Below are 17,081 nucleotides of genomic sequence, written 5' to 3'. Positions count from 1 at the left end.
ATTTCTGTGGATGCTGTGTCTCCCCATTAGAAGTCTTTGGGCTACAATGCAGAAATCCTGTCACATACAATGTTTACACTGACTGTATACAGTCAAATATTCTTTTTTTACGGTACTTTATCATTCCAATATGCATCTTGCACACAACAGTTGCACTATTATGTGTCTATATTGCCAATAAAACTATTTCTGATTATTGCATATAAATATAAATGATTTGTAATTTTTTAATATTGTATATTAAAGTTAAAACAGAATGTAATAAAATGATAAAATGTTTATCGCACCGTTGTGACGAAAAGAGAGCTGAGCCAGAAGGCAAAGCTCTCGATCTACCGGGCAATTTCGTTCCTACCTCACCTATGGTCATGAAGGCTGGGTCATGACCGAAAGAACGAGATCCAGGGTACAAGCGGCCGAAATGGGTTTCCTCAGGAGGGTGGTGGCGTCTCTTAGAGATAGGGTGAGAAGCTCAGTCACGAGAGGAGCTCGGAGTAGAGCCGCTGCTCCTTCGCGTTGAAAGGAGCCTAGTTGAGGTGGTTCGGCATCTGTTAGGATGCCTCCTGGGCGCCTCCCTAGGGAGGTGGTCCAGGCACGTCCAGCTGGGAGGAGGCCTCGGGGAGACCCAGGACTAGGTGGAGAGATTATATCTCCAACTGGCGGGAACGCCTCGGGATCCCCCAGTCGGAGTGGTTGATGTGGCTTGGAAAGGGAAGTTTGGGGTCCCTGCTGGAGCTGCTGCCCCCGCGACCCGATACCGGATAAGCGGATGAAGATGGATGGATGGATTAAAGTTTTAAATCCCATGCCAAGTTTGCCTCTTCATTAATTCCTGCTAAGTTTAAAGTAATAATACAATTGGTATCTTGGTTGTTAAAGTTTTTTAAAGGTTAGGGACATGTAAAACGTGCAGGTAACGTTCTCTAAAGGTTGCAACGTTCTCTAAAGGTTGCAATGTTAGGATAACGTTAGAGCAACGTTCTCTAAAGGTTGCAACGTTAAAATAACGTTAGGGGAACGTTCTATAAAGGTTGCAACGTTAGGATAACTTTAGGGGAATGTTTGATGTAACCAAAAACTAAAACTTTCCTATCAACCAAAACACAACCAAACCTAACCTTTAGGGAACGTTCTGGAACCAAAAATTGTTAGCTGGGAAACCCAGTCACATGTCAAAGCACCTTTAAATGAATTAATAAACATTTAATTATGTTTCACATCACAGTGCTAGTTAACGTTAGTCTACATTTACATCACCTTAGCTGAAGCAGCCGGATATATAAGAGTTTGTCAGCCTCCCATCTGTGTACAAATGGATCGCACAACTTACAGCTACTAGATCGTTAATATTAATCATATATCAATATCAATATAGAGTCTATGCTACAGCTACTGCCAGCGGCGCTACGGAAACCTTTCGTGGCAGCGCATTAGTTTGAATTCAAGACTAACATATCATTAATTAATTCGTTATCTTAATAAAACGATCTTTGTTATGTCAAGATAACGAAATAATTTGTTATCTCAAGATAACGGTTCTCGGTTTCCGTAGATCAGTATGAATAGGGCATAACCATATCTTTTTCCCAAGGAGCAGAAGTGTGATATTTTTTATTGTGAAATGTTGATGAATAAATTGTCAGTAGTGTAAAGGCTACAGTAGTGTAAAGGACCGTCACTACAGTTTGGCAGGCTTGTGAACCGCGCAATAGTTGCAAATGTAACCATCATAGTGTGAAATAAAGTTGAACTGAAACACAGAGGAGACAACTTCTTTCTTTCGATGCTTCATTACAATCAAGCAACTGTAAACATGGGTGTGGCTCTGCTATGGCTGTGTGTGTGTGTGTGTGTGTGTGTGTGTGTGTGTGTGGTTCTGCAAAGAAATAAATTGCATTGTAAAGGCTACCATACACAATACATAGGAATATGCTAGCAAATAATAACAATAAACCCACTATTAATCAAATTATCTTAATGCAGTGTACCTACTTCAGCATGTAAATAATGCACCTAAAATACTAACGTGAGCAAGGGCGTTCAACAGTCACGTTGCCTTCTTCATTCTTGATGATGGTGATGGTTGTCTTATTTTGCAACTGCATCGTTTCATTGCAAATGAGGCATACATGACAAATGCATAGCCTGCTCATCATTCATCATTAATGGGATTAAGTTTGGATTTTTAGACCTTAACCATCACTCTGCCTCCTAGTCTGAGATCTTTTTCTAGTTGAAGAGCCAGTTTCATTTGGGAGTTTCCATGTTTTTAGGAGTTTTCTAGGATTGTAGCATGAAATGTTATGTGTGACATGTGTTATGTTGTTAATACACACATTTGTATAGATGTTAATACATTTGTATACCTTTTCCTTTAATTAAAAACAAAATAGTTTTGGATCTATGGCCCTTGATCTATTTTTAGTACATGGGAGAGATCCCCCCGCCCCGTTTTTTAATGTAACTAAGTAACTTTTACTTGAAGTACATTTTAAATTAACAACTTATAACTTTTACTTGAATACTTTTTCAGATAGGTATTTTTTACTTGTACTTGAGTATTATGTCATCAAAGTATTGTTACTTTACAATATTTTAGTACTTTTTCCACCTCTGTAAATTCTTAATATGTAGGCTCAGGCTGAGAGCAAAAAACAAAACAATATATTAAAATGGAATGTAATAGAAGTGTGTTATTCTCTAATTGAACAATAGGTGGCGGTAAACAATAGAGGCTCAACACCTTACACCGTATCCGCTTATTTGTTTGACGTGGTATCCGGCCAAATTTAGGCTAATTTTAGCCAGAATACAAAATTTTAAATGAACTACTGGTAGCTTTAAGATTGTTTGAAATGTTTGGCTCATTTGGTCGATGCAAGGGAGAGTAATCCGCGGTGTTGTTGCGACTTCATTTTTCTCGTCCGCTCTACCTAGCGAACTACCGAGTTACATATGGCAGGACCAGTTCATTGTTAGCCTAGCTTTAGCCATGCTCTCAGACTCCGCTTTCACTTGTCTTTTGGGTTGCTTGTGACAGGGACTACAGCTACTAGCTAGCTTAGTAGCTAGCTAGCTAAGCATATTTTCCAGTATTTACGTTTTTGTGTTTCTCGCGTTTTTTCTTGGACCTTTATTGTCTGTCACATTCCGTGTAAAAGAGTTGCTCTGCAGAAACTGCAACTTGTTTGTGTTAACACGTACATTTAGATGTTATTTAGATGTTAGCAAGCTAGCTAACTGGCTAACTTTGAGGAAACGTCTTTCTTATGACATTTAAATTAATGTTGACGTTGCCTTTACCTGGGCAATAATCTCCATTAACTCAAGAAGGTCTGTCATCGTCTGCTAACATTTTTCAACACCCAGTCAAGAACCGGAGCTTTCAATTCTGTGGTTTGTGGTCATTTTCCTGCCACGATGGCTTCTTCCTCTGGAAACGACGATGACCTCACCATCCCCAGAGCAGCTATCAACAAGATGATTAAGGAAACTCTCCCTAACGTACGAGTGGCTAACGACGCAAGGGAGCTTGTGGTGAACTGTTGCACAGAGTTCATACACCTCATATCCTCAGAAGCTAATGAAATATGCAACAAGTCTGACAAGAAAACCATATCTCCTGAGCATGTCATCAATGGTGAGTCCTGGTCCGCGTTTACTCCGTCTTTGCACAACTAGCGAACCGGCAATGTATTACTAACATACATGAGGGTGTGTGCACATCTCCCTGCCATGCATTTTAAACCATAGAGAGTAAATATTTCGCTTTCGCCTCTTTGTTTTCACACCACAGCCCTAGAGAGCCTTGGTTTCGCATCATACATCACGGAGGTGAAAGACGTCCTGCAGGAGTGTAAAACTGTAGCGCTGAAGAGGAGGAAAGCTAGTTCTCGACTGGAGAACCTGGGTATTCCAGAAGAAGAGCTCCTCAGACAACAACAGGAATTGTTTGCCAAGGTATCATCTGAAAATACTAACAAATTAAAATTCTATGCTGTGGATGAGCACCCCCATAGTACTGTACGGACAAGCTGGGGGCTGGAAATCACTATGATTTCATTCAGGCAGTTTTGCAATATGTGGTATATTGTAAGATTGTGTGTGTGTGTGTGTGTGAATTAAGAGATAAAACATTGAAAATAATCATTTAACAGGAAAGGAAAGAAACATGTAAACATGCATAGCTATGATTCATAAATAAACATTTGATGAATTGATAAATGGCAATACATTACAAGAGATGGTAATAACAGCCAAAATTATAGGTAAAGAGAGGTGTGGTCTAAGCAGGTAAAGGTATTTAAACTATAGTGTAAAATGATTTGTGGCCAGAGAAACAGTGAAACAGTCATATAATCGATCTGTTTAATAAATTGAAATGTGATTTCACTTTAATAATTATCTGGATATGTTACATCATGGAGCAATAAAACTTGGCCAAAGATATTAAGAAGACTTCATTCTAATTATTCTATTTGCACGCTAACCTTTTAGCACCCTCTCTAGATTTTGCCATCCCCATTTCACTGCACATATGGAGAAATATGAGTATGTGAAAAATAAATCCTTGAATCCTGCAGTGATTTTAATGTAACCACAACAGCAAATGAATTGGCTGAAGATAGGGCTGTTTAAATATCTGCTGTTATACACCCCTGTCTCTGTCATATTTGGAACATGTTGAAGTGTTATGGTACTTATGTGCAGTGGCTTTGTGGACACAACAGAAACTGATTAATCTGGCTGGTTTTGTTTCTGCTCCTGCAAGTAATGCTTTACAAAAATGCAACTCGGGTTTGTATGTTGTGATCGAGCAAAGCAATTTCCAATGCAAACTGTCTCCTTAGCTCAGCTGTTGCTCTCTAAGTAAATGGGATACTAAAAACATGTCTATTTGTGCATATTATAAATGCACATCAATATGTTTAACATAGCGTGATCAAATGAACTTGCTACTATAAATCAATTGTCTTGCAACATCTAATGCATTATTATTCAGCCTCACTAATTGTGCTCCCCTGTATTGCAAAAATGAGCATTCATCTCATCCCTAATGCATAACAGCATAATATCTGAGTCAAAATACTCTAATATTTCCACAGCTATAATAAAATCTTAATTTTCTTTCTTTTGACTTATGTTATTTTCTTGCAGGCGCGGCAGCAGCAGGCAGAGCTCGCCCAGCAAGAGTGGTTACAGATGCAGCAGGCTGCCCAACAGGCACAGATGGCAGCAGCATCTGCCAGTGCTGCCCAGCAGGCTGGTTCCTCTCAGGATGAAGATGAAGAGGATGACATTTGATCCCAGGACGCCGTTCTACTTGTCCAAATCTTTTCCTTGGACAGTGTTAGCACACAAATCTCCCAGTGCTGTCACTGGCAGAGACATGAGGTGTGTGTGACTGCTGGTATACATAAGTGTAACATGGATAAAGCACATTGGAATGGACGCTGAAGAGAAAGATGGAGGGGGATTTCACGACAGCCACACCAGTCAGACACCAGTACCTGAAAATTATTTGGATTGAGAGGCTATTAATGAAGTCTCATCTTCCCCTGTTTTCCAGTTGCTTCTGTTTAATTTTGTCTTGATATTATGTTGTGAGTAATTTGTAGATTTCTGGATGTGTTGTGGACACAGAAGGAAGACATTGCCTGGGATATGTCAGTGATTTTTGGTGATAATGCAGCAAGTGTTTACTCCTTCAGGTACTGCACCAGAGAGCTTGCCTATGCCCATTGTACTAGATCACTTTTGGTGGTTTAAGGAAACCGCTTCAGAAAAATTTCAGAGCAGTCGATTTCTCCTTTCTTGTGGTGTCATGGTCACTTTTACAGAAAGGGTTTTCTTTACCCCCTCTTGGTATAGTTGTTCAACAGACGATCATTTGAGGGGTTGTCAATATAGGAAGTATTTTGTTGTGTAGAGAAATAAATGGACCTTTTTCGTTACTTTTAGCTCATTCAGATACTTATGTTGCATTTTCTTTTATCTTTGAGCCACCACAGTATTGCTAATTAGGGACACCTTTCTGAAAATGTATATTTTTGTCTCCATAGAACCAAAGATAGAGGACAGACGAACAGCGCAGAGTTAATGTTTTTTAAAGGTGTAGGTGCTACTGTGATTCTCGTTGCTGACTCCAGGTCGGTGTAAACAACGTTAAGGATTATTAACCTATGACTTTGTAAGATGCTTTGATATCCAGGCTGAATTTGTTATTTCCGTCTCTTTGGGTGCAGTATCGAACATTTGCATTGTGACTGTGGTCAATCCTCAGTGTAAAGACAAGTAACCTAGTTGTGATACACATTCACTCGCCTATGCTAGAAAGTTGTATTCTTCAAGCAATAAAGGAATCATGTTTTATATACTTGTTTTTTTGTGTTTTTAATCATACAAACCCAAATAAGGGTTTTATTGTTCTAAATCTAAACACGTGATGTTTCCACTCCCACCCCCCTCTGCTCCCTGACAATGATTTGTGACTCCTGGGAGAGTCAGTGTGAGAGGGTAGACAAGCAGCATTGGAGCACTTAGCCTTTTTGGGACCACATGCTTGTGTGTCACTTTTTTAAATCTATTAAAAATGGCAGGAGCAATCATAGAGAACATGAGCACTAAGAAATTGGTTTTCTTTGGTTTCTTCATTCTTGTTTTCCAAGTTCTTTTCATCATGGTTGGAGCATTAATTGGTAAGTTGTCTAGATTTATTTATTTGTTGTAATAAGAAATAGTGTTTATAGAAAGTAACCAACATATAGTTTGTGTTTTTAAAGCACAACAAATATATGCTTACTTGAAACCGCTTCTCTCAATGTGGCTGAATAAATAAGATGTACCATTTGTTTTGTCTGTTCTTCATAGAACATAACCGTGTGTCTCTGACAGTTTATTCCCATTTGCCATAGCTCCCAGTCCCACCAGTGCTATTCGCTACTTGGCCACCAAATGTATTGATCGCCACAGAGCACGCTCCTGGCTTGCGCCGTGGGGATCAAATCGGTGCCAACAGATCCATAGTTTTGATGACCCTCTGGCAAAAACACTGGATGCCAACAACATTGTTTTTGCTGTGCACGTACCTCTCCCCAACAAGGAAATGAGTCCCTGGTTTCACTATATGCTTGCTGTTCTGCAGTTTGACATTGCATTTAAACTGATCAATCAGATTGGTGAGAGTTCTGTCCTGCATGTAAATAATATAGGACTAAGCTCCTCAGTTCTTGTGGTAGATATGTAATAAACGTATCTTGTCCCTGTCTATGTAGAAGATAATGTTATCATCACCATTGATGCTGGCCTTGCATTCAGGGATGATTTGAGATCTGAGTGGACTACAAAGTTTCATTCAGTGGAGCAAAGGCCACTCAGGTGCATATTTGAAGTTTCCAAGGTAAACTTGCATGACTGCATTTAATATAAATATATTTATGTATGTACAAATAATATATACAAGTATGCTTTAATATCTCTGCTTAGTAACCTGTAACAGTCCATGCTTTTGCAGACATATGAAAATGAAGGCCGTTTTTATCACTGTGACCCCATACCATTAATGGAACTGGCAAGTGTGGCCCACAAATATTTTTTGATCAACCTTCGCTTGCCAGTGAATGACACAGTGAATGTAGGAATTGGGGAAATAAAAGACATCCATTTAGTGGTGAGTTTATTTTTTTATGATATAACTTCCATTATATATTTTTGATGGAATTAAACCGCAAAGCCTGCATGTGTTACATTCAAACATTTATTGTCCCTCTTCACAAAGGCCATACACCAGAATGGAGGCTTCACTAGAGTGTGGATCACCATGAAGACTGTGTTCAGTCCCTGGATATTTGTGGAAACAGTTTGGTACTGGCACAGGATCAGCCTCATGGCAAGACATCCAGTCCTTTTAGAAAAGTATGAGCCATTAAGAAAGAATGGCTAAATGTATTTATCAAACCAACTGCTTAGACTTTGTACCATTAGAAATGTTTAGCCTCATCATGAATATTGAAAAAAAAGTGTTCAATATTATAAAGAGAAATTACACAATATGATACATTTATAATAAAAAATAATACATTTGAGTTAATAATAAGTTATTTTTTTATTTTTTATGTTGAAACCTATGGGCCTCCTTACCATCCCTACATCCATAGGCTTCAGTTACAGACTGAATACATCATTCTTTTTTAGAAGGTACACAGCGCTACTGCACTTAAGTTGAAACTGAGTGCAACCCAGGCTCTTTAGTCACTTAGTGCAGACTTGAAGCCACAGGTAAACCCTCTGTTATACTACAGGTATGCACTGAAGTGCTTCAGGGTGACATGTTGAGAGCAGGGGAAATAAAAAATGCTTGATCGGCCTGGTAGAACCAGGTCAATATTATGCCTGCAGGAGAAGGTTACTTGTCTTTTGAGAGCAAATGGAAGTCATTAATACTCTACGTATATTTCCCTTGTACAGGGTGATTTTCGCCCTGGGTATTTCTGTGACGTTCCTGAACATGCCGGTGGAGTGGCTCTCCCTGGGCTTTGAGTGGACGTGGATGCTGCTATTTGAAGATTCTCAACAGGGCGTCTTCTACTACACACTCTTCTGTTTCTGGATCATCTTCTGTGGCGAACACCTTATGGTTAGCACCTTTTACTACTATTTTACTATAATTGTTTCCATACTTGCAGGCCAGTTATGCAATTTCTTTCAACAACATACCATGCAGGACCAAAGTCAGAGGAATCGCCTTTCAGCGTACTGGTGGCAGGTTGGGCTGGTGATGTTCAGCTCATCTATTCTTCTTATATTTGACCTGAGTGAAAGGTAAGTCCATGACTGCTTTTGATGAGGTCTATTGTGTTATAGTTATATCTTTCCTTAATATTATTGTGCTTTTTTTCTTAAAGGGGGGTTCATTTGACCAACCCTTTCTACAGTGTTTGGGCATCAGAAATTGGGACAAAGGTGGCAGTATCCCTCAGATATTCATGATGTATCAGAAAAGAATTCTGCCTAATAAGAATATACTTTATATGTGGCTGTCATCCATGCTTTTTCCTTGACTGTCATCACAGATTACTTTCGTTATTGTGGCAGGAATTTCTGTTTGTCTGTATTTCCTCTCTTTGTGTGGCATGGTGCGTTGTGTGTTCCGGAACATTGATGGGAAAATACACCAACTTCCTGAAATGCCAGAAGCTAGGCGACTGCGTTATAAGGTTTGATTTGTTTGATTCAATTAATTTAAAATCTGAAGCACAGTAGCTTAAACAACATTATGTCTGTTTTTTCTCTTTTGCTGGTTTTGGCAGGGTATAGTCTTTAGATTCAAATTTTTTATGCTGGCAACTCTGGCATGTGCAGCAATGACTGTGATCTTCTTTATCCTAAATCAAGTAAGTATCCCCCCTCTAATAATCAACATGGAAGTCTATAGTTGTGGCATTACAGTCTTTGATATTATGGCATGTTTTGGGCTCTTAACAATGAGTCCAAATTTTCTTTATGCTACACCAGGTCAGTGAGGGGCACTGGCACTGGAGAGACCACACTCTCCAAGTCCACAGTGCTTTTCTCACAGGAACCTATGGCATGTGGAACTTGTATGTTTTCACCGTTATCTTCCTCTATGCGCCCTCCAACCATTACAACAAAAACAAGTCAGGAGATGGTCAACAAACAGGTCTGTAAGATTTCAACTGTACATTTAATAATCTAGTTCTTAAATGAGAAGAAAAGTCCAAACAAAAGAAACGAGGCATTTACTTGGCAAAAATGTCAGCTGTTCAGATGTTTGTTTGAGATTATGCTCTCTGTTGACAGATGTGCTTGAGAAGGCAGAAAGCCAAGAGACTCAGCTGACATGTGGAGAGCAGGGGCCGACTGAGACCTACAGGATCACTGGGAAGGTGGCCGAGGAATAACTGCCAGAAAGTGCTGTTTCTTGTTGTTGTTTTTTATTATACTGTATATGCTATGCTTTTGTTTCTGAAAAGATTTTTTACCACAAACACTGCAGGACTGTCTAGAATAATAACACTTTATGACTTGAGATGTAGATGGTAGATTAGCGATGCAGCTTCTATGGCTTCCATGTTCACTCAGAAGCAATTTAAAAGGTGATTTTGTTTTTGTTTTTTCAACCTGGAGCTTATTTTCCAATGCATTGGTGTCTAAGTAACTAATGTGAACGCACATCTTTGGATTAAAGATGCATTAATGTCTAAGCGTTACTTTAATGTTCAGCTGGTGAAGGTGGGGCTCATTTTTAATTACTTAAATTACTGCTGGGTAGCTTACCCTATCATATTATAGTATAATTCATTAGATGATCAATATTTTTACATTATTTTATCACTATCACAAATGTTCAAAGTACTAAAAGCTGTTCAACAAATATAGTGGAGTAAAAAGTATAACATTTGCCTCCAAAATGTAGTAAAGTAGAAAGCATAAAATGGAACGTACAAGTACCTCCATTTTATATTACTTTATACTTATACTCCACGACATTTGAGTGTGAAATATTGTTCCTTTTAATCAACTGTGTTTATTTGAAAGATGTAGTTATTAGTAACTTTACAAATTAAGATTCAACATATGATAATCCTTTAAAATACAATGCAGAGTTGGGCGCCGTTTGGAATTCTATCCCAGAGACATTTTCCCTCCAAACCTCTCAGGTGGTTTCATTTACACATCTGCTTGAGGCCCACAGAGGTACAATCATCCCATGTTTTATTATAAAGCAAAGATTCATTACTAAACAAAAATAATAAAAATAATATAAATCTGTGTATAGTAGTTTGTATTTGTAGTATTTGTAGTTTGTTATTTCTTCTTTTCTCTCCCATTTATCCTCAGATTTTTGTTGTAACACTTTGGAAGAGGCCCGGCCCCTAGGTTAGGATAGGAAACACTTAGTCTGTATCAACGACGATTCATTTACAGGATTGCTCAGGTGCCATTGGAAGAACCGCCGGATATCCCTCACCTCCCACTTTCTTTGTGTTGGCAATCTAAATCACGGTTGATTTATGAGGACTATGGTTAACTGCTCCTCAGATCTCAGATCTCTGTGGGGTAAATTAAGACAGCAAGCAAGACTATTTGACAAGTTTTATGTTGCATGACTAAAACAACTTTTGAACTTGCACCTTCCACCAAAACAAGTCCCTTCCTGAGACTGTTTTGCAGAGGCACTAAGCACCCCCCCAAGACGACTGTGACTGATTTAAAGAAATGCCAATAAACCAGAGCACGTTCTTCTCCCATCCTGGAATGTTGTCTAGCCAGACCCTCCTTTGCAGCACTGTAAAGGTGGGTGTGCATTGCGAGACTAGAAACCACTGGACTAGACTAGACTAGACTAGCTAAGTGTATATAAAACCAGCTCCACTTCAGGCAGCAAGCACAGTAAAATGCACATTGAAGCATTAGTATTAACACTCTAATAATTTCACGTACAACAGTGACAGGGGATAGAGACTACTACTTCTGTATTTTTACTTAAGTATTATTAAATGCAGGACTTTTACTTAAAAACTACTAAAAAGAGCATTTGTATGTTGTTTTTCTACTTTTAATCGGAATAACTCCACCACTGCAATGAAATCAGAAAATAATCAGCAGATTAATGTAAAGGGTCAGTTTTTGTATAGCTCTTTTCTATTCTTGACTACATAAAGCACTGTAACATAGGAACCATTCACACACTGTGGCCAAGGTGTCACCTGTTCATCCGATAAACACAAACACACCAATGGAAGCAATTGGGGTTCACGGTCTTCATTTCAACCAGGGCTTGAACTACCAACCTTCTGAATGCCAGGTGACAGCTCTGCCACTGAGCCATAGCCACCCACGGGTAATTAAAAATTGAAAATAATAAAAACAACTGCTTCATGAGCATTATTGGCTACATTGACGAGGTTAAGGATGCACATTTTAATATGTTGTATGCAATTTTACATTTCACAACAAATTATTTGTACATTCTGCATTGGAAAGACTATTATACTTAACTTAAAAATGTCATCTCTTAGAATTGAGATGTTATGACATGCCGAGTAGGTGTACTGTAGGCCTATGTACAGAACCACCGACAGAGGCCGCTGTTGTCTCTTTCCAACCATAGAGTTCTATGGTCCCAGCAGCCGCCAGGAGCAGAAAACTCTCTCCGTGTCTACTGTCATGTGTCATCAACAGCACTAATGTTTCTTTTTTGCGTTGTGAAACGACACAGTTAGGACACATTGCTTAATGAGAGCAGTATTTCATGGCTCGTCTTGAAACAAATGCTCTGTCGGCTCCGAGAAGCCAGGTCATCAGCATAGAGATTACACACGAATAACCTTTCAGCAACTGTAACCTGACATGCCAGCGGTGTATGGAGAGTATAAGGCTGTAGTTAAATAAAAGGGCTGGTGAACTCCTGTTGATCACCATAACTTATCTATCCTTAACAAGAAGTAGCCTAAGCTACAACTTCGGAAAACATATTAATTTAATGGGTTTTCATCAGGTTATTGTGATTTGCCATGTAACCTAGGCTAAAATTGTAGCCTTTCAGTTTTAAATGTTGGACAAGTTATAATATGTGCATACACTGGTTGGTAAGTATAACTCAGCTTAAGTGACAGGTGGTAGAGACAAGAGAAAGAAAAGAGGAGGAAAGGACTTGCTTCTAACATAATGGAAGTGTACAGAATAGGCTATTTCTGAAAAGTAAGTGAATATCAGGAAGATTTAGAAATAGGTCATTCTCCATGAAAAGTCTACCTTTTGTTATGTTGCTTCACAACTTTCTTTGAACAACAAAGTCTCAATAGACTAAACTATTAAATGTTAACTTAACATTGGTATATTGGAGTAAAACAAGGCTTATGCCCTCAGGGTTTATTAACTCTAAAATAATTAAACTCTGACTGTGGTGCAAGCACTCTAAAATGCCTTGTCCCAATCAGTTGCAAATCAGTTGCAATCAGTTGCAAATATAAGTAAAAAATTAAATCATTTTTATGTATTTGACTATAATTGCAAATAACTATTTTTAATACTTCTCAGCACATGCTCTTTGTTAAATTAAAAATATATTTTCATATTGAAAATTATTCTGATAAAAATCTTTCTGAACACGCCCCCTGATTGTTTGTTTAGTCACCTGACACTCAGGAAGTAGGATACATTTTTGGAGGGAAAGCAACTACTAGGAGCAGAGTAAACATCTTGCTTTGTTTTAGAGTGGTTTACTAATGTGGTTAAGCATAACATGTCCCCTACGTATGTTACTCTGATTTACATTGGAAACTGATATTTTTTTTGTGATTTTGAAGATAGCTAATTAAATGGCCCACTTCAGCATAATTTGTCCCCCCGTCTTACTGTCCCCTCCCGTTACTCCTGGCTGTACATAAAAGAGGGTGATTTATTAGAGGGTTAGGTTGTTGATAAGTGTCTGGCATGTATTTTTGTGTTTTTTAATCATTATTTATATTATTAATAACACAACAAGATTAGTATGGTCATGAAGGCTGGGTCATGACCGAAAGAACGAGATCCAGGGTACAAGCGGCCGAAATGGGTTTCCTCAGGAGGGGGGCTGGCGTCTCCCTTAGAGATAGGGTGAGAAGCTCAGTCATCCGAGAGGAGCTCGGAGTAGAGCCGCTGCTCCTTCGCGTCGAAAGGAGCCAGTTGAGGTGGTTCGGGCATCTGGTAAGGATGCCTCCTGGGCGCCTCCCTAGGGAGGTGTTCCAGGCACGTCCAGCTGGGAGGAGGCCCCGGGGAAGACCTAGGACTATATCTCCAACCTGGCCTGGGAACGCCTCAGGATCCCCCAGTCAGAGCTGGTTGATGTGGCTAGGGAAAGGGAAGTTTGGGGTCCCCTACTGGAGCTGCTACCCCCGCGACCCGATACCGGATAAGCGGTCGAAGATGGATGAACAAGATTAGTTTAAACAGTATATTTGTGTTTGTCAGGAAATGGCGACATTGTCTGCAAAAGAAAAGCAGAGACATTACAGGGCACGTCAGGATGCAGAACCAGAAAAGAGACAGGAACACCTCAGGAAAGAGAGGGAGAGGTGGAGAAGGGACAGAGAGAAAGGCAAGCAAAAAAAAGTGTCAGACCTCAGTGAAAGAGAAAGAAGAGCACAGAGAGAAAAATGGCGAGAAAAGAAGAGATTGCAGAGACAAATGCCAGAGCCAGGACGACATTGCAATCCGTGTTCACTCCTTCAGGAAGTCCAGACAGTCCTCCAGAGCCAGAACCAGAACCAGGGCCTTCAAGGTTAGACTAAAGGTGATGATTCAACTCTATGTGGATTAGCTAGAATTTGGATTTGAATAAACATAGGTTAGATGAATGTGTGTGTGTGTGTGTGTGTGTGTGTGTGTAAGACATAGTGAGAGAGCAAGAGAGATGGGGAAAGTGAGTGAGCAATAAAGGGAATGAAGTGAGAAACTATGATAGTGTGCCTAATGAAAACATGCTGTAAATAGTCTATACAGAATCTCACCTTTATTAACTAATGGCCCTTTATTCTAAATTGTTACAGACAGCAGAATGTGACATTATACTTCCTGTGTTATAAACAATTTGTTGCTGGATGGAGGGCTGTCAAGCAAAGGAGGAGGACGCTTCAGGAAGAGATTAACAATCTAGAGGCCCTGGTGGAGAGCAAAAAGACAATAAAGAAAAGTATGAAAAGAGATGACAGCACTTAGCAGTAGGGACAAAATCGCCAAGAAGGACTGGGAGAGGCAGGTTATTGCAAAAATAGTCATTGCAAAAAATTACAAAGAAATTCCGGCTGCAGAAGGCAACACAGGCGTCTCTGGGCTTTTGAAAGAAGCAAAGAGCAGATGGAGGGCCCCTGACCTTTGAGAGAAATAGGACCAATAGATTCCGTTGAATGCAAACAGAAAGTAAAGGTTTTCTATTTAAGAGATGACGTCAGTCGAATGAAAACAGGAAGAAAGCAAACCGTAACTAAAAGGAAGAAGAAAAAACAAAACACCTGCTAACCAACACAATGAAGAATTTACACCAGACGTTACTTTCAGAAAACCCACATCAGACCTCTTACACTAGTTTCTGCACCTTAAGACCATATTGGGTTGTGGCGCCAAGAGAAGCTGATCGTGAAACCTGTCAATGCAAAACTCACAAGATCTTACAGTTCATGGCAAATACCTTGTATAGCCGTGGTTCGTTGGCAGGAAAAAAACTTGAGGAAATGGTAGATTCAACAACGTGCAATCCCAAATCCAAACTCTGCGCATATGGTGAGTATGAAGACTGTGTCTACACAACACCTACAATTGTGAGGCCTCCTGCAAACACAGAGGTAGCCCTTACTCAGTGGTTTTTGGAAGACCATGCCAAAGTGATCAGTGGAGAAGGGACTGGATAAAGATCGATGATCACTACAATAAAAAATTTGCAGATAACTGAAGAGGCTCTTGTAAGTGAATTCCACAACATTCTATTCACATTAAGGCGGCATGTCTTTAGTATCTGGTGGCAGTATGGAGCCTACAGACAGCTCAGAGAAAGCTTGGAGAACAATGAATGTCTACTGCATGTAGATTTCAGCGAGAACTACTCTTGCAAGTACTTTGTTATGAAAAAAAAATAAAGGTTAATGATATTTCTTTAAAGTGTATTCCATTTCATGATTAAAGGTGGTGTGAGGTAAATCAGTTGACTTTCAAATATATTTTTGTTCAGGGGTTTCTTGACCACCCATTTGTTCCTTCAAATATTGTCCTCCCCATTACCAACATTGTTACCTGTGTTGTTTTTATATTTGTGAAATAAAATCAATAAATATTTTGCATATCTTTGTGGTTACTTGCAAGACATGAACTGGCAAAATCAAATATCTTAAACAACCAAATTTTATAGAATTTCCTATTTTCTTCTAAAACAATTGTGTGGACATTACCATTTAGTCTTAAATCAGAGCATGTATTTTATATGCAGTGGGTGTTTATTAAAACTTCTTTTAATATATTTGCAGGGGCATGGTGAGGGACACTTAAGCTCTTAGAAAATATAACTGTTATAATAACTGTCCATTAAAACCATTCATTAATAGAGATGAAAATGTCTAGTAACGAGGGGGGACGTGTGTAAGCAAAAATCTGAAGATTCAGATGTCATAACATCCTGAGCTGGCCAAATATATTTTTCTCATAGTTCAACATGTCCTTCATCAGATGAAATGATAAAATCAATGAAAATTTAATTTTTTTTAGGCAAGGTGCAACAAACAAATATGTTATCACATCCGCTCAAACCGCGATGAAAACGCCCACTACCTACAATCGGATAACATAATAATCAATAAATAACATAAATGAGACCATAAACAACATACAATATGTGGCTCCTACATTCCGGTCCCTAATTATTTTACCACAATAATTACAATTATGTAGGAGACCAATGAGAAATGTAAAAAACAATTTTAACTGGGGCTGAACTGTTCCCGATTATCCTCCAAACTTGGCGAAGATGTGGCTCCGAACAGATTCACATTCAACAAGGTTCCTAGGAAAGTAGCTCCGCAATTGAAGAAAACCCTGATCCTTTTCTTCCTCGGGTGGTATACACCATGGTGTGGTACATACCATACCCTACCGTCACTCAGATCCTCAGGTGGTACAGTCTCTGCATTGCTAAGAAATGCTTGTTACAAACCTAGTACTGGAGAGTTTACTCTGAGGAGTCCTTATGTTTTCTTTTCTCCCAGCCTATTTCCTTGGATTAGGATGGCAACAAGATCTTGGTTGCAGCTTTTGCCGTGGTCCTGCTGCACTCCCTGCTACACACTGCTACGCTCTGCGATGCCCTGCAGTGTCCTGCTGCGTCCTGCTGAACCCTGCTGCATACTCTACGTTCACCTATGCTCTACTATGCCACGCTACACCCTGTAACACCCCGTGGCGCCCTGCTATGACATGAACTACGACGACTACCATTTATAGCCACTGTTCCATTATCTTTAATTTTAATTACTGTGCATCACACCCCCAACCGGTACAGTCAGACACCACCTACCAAGAGCCTGGGTCTGTCC

General features: G+C 39.4%; 2 protein-coding genes across 3 annotated transcripts; both read left to right on the top strand.

The window, feature by feature from the left end:
- Positions 1-2,586: 2,586 nt before the first annotated feature.
- dr1 (down-regulator of transcription 1) lies at positions 2,587-6,371 on the top strand (the record flags this gene model as incomplete). Its single annotated transcript, XM_032526304.1, is given in 3 exon segments — positions 2,587-3,640; positions 3,797-3,960; positions 5,158-6,371. Coding segments are annotated over 3 exon segments (531 nt in total). The 3' UTR covers positions 5,305-6,371.
- A 52-nt stretch (positions 6,372-6,423) lies between these two features.
- Positions 6,424-10,757, top strand: LOC116695821 (protein wntless homolog). Of its 2 annotated transcripts, XM_032526303.1 has the most exons (12): positions 6,424-6,698; positions 6,915-7,178; positions 7,275-7,399; positions 7,514-7,669; positions 7,778-7,914; positions 8,467-8,635; positions 8,723-8,820; positions 8,904-8,967; positions 9,072-9,215; positions 9,309-9,392; positions 9,514-9,679; positions 9,820-10,757. In XM_032526303.1, the coding sequence occupies exons 1-12, from the start codon at positions 6,593-6,595 to the stop codon at positions 9,918-9,920; spliced, it is 1,614 nt and encodes a 537-aa protein (XP_032382194.1). In that variant the 5' UTR covers positions 6,424-6,592; the 3' UTR covers positions 9,921-10,757. The 2 variants fall into 2 exon arrangements, with proteins under 2 accessions (XP_032382194.1, XP_032382193.1); XM_032526302.1 differs by having other exon boundaries at positions 8,467-8,820.
- Positions 10,758-17,081: the final 6,324 nt, after the last annotated feature.

This window comes from Etheostoma spectabile, chromosome 9 (genome assembly GCF_008692095.1).
Source record: "Etheostoma spectabile isolate EspeVRDwgs_2016 chromosome 9, UIUC_Espe_1.0, whole genome shotgun sequence".
Lineage (NCBI taxonomy): Eukaryota > Metazoa > Chordata > Actinopteri > Perciformes > Percidae > Etheostoma > Etheostoma spectabile.
Note: the sequence above shows the minus strand (reverse complement) of the source record. Positions and strands in the feature narration are given on the sequence as shown.

What these genes read in the sequence shown, in the direction of transcription:
- LOC116695821 (XM_032526302.1), top strand. Translation starts at nt 6,593, where the DNA reads ATGGCAGGAGCAATCATAGAGAACATGAGCACTAAGAAATTGGTTTTC. An exon ending in GCATATTTGAAGTTTCCAAG is followed by an intron (nt 7,400 to 7,513) that starts GTAAACTTGCAT and finishes ATGCTTTTGCAG; the next exon opens with ACATATGAAAATGAAGGCCG. An exon ending in CTAGGCGACTGCGTTATAAG is followed by an intron (nt 9,216 to 9,308) that starts GTTTGATTTGTT and finishes TGGTTTTGGCAG; the next exon opens with GGTATAGTCTTTAGATTCAA.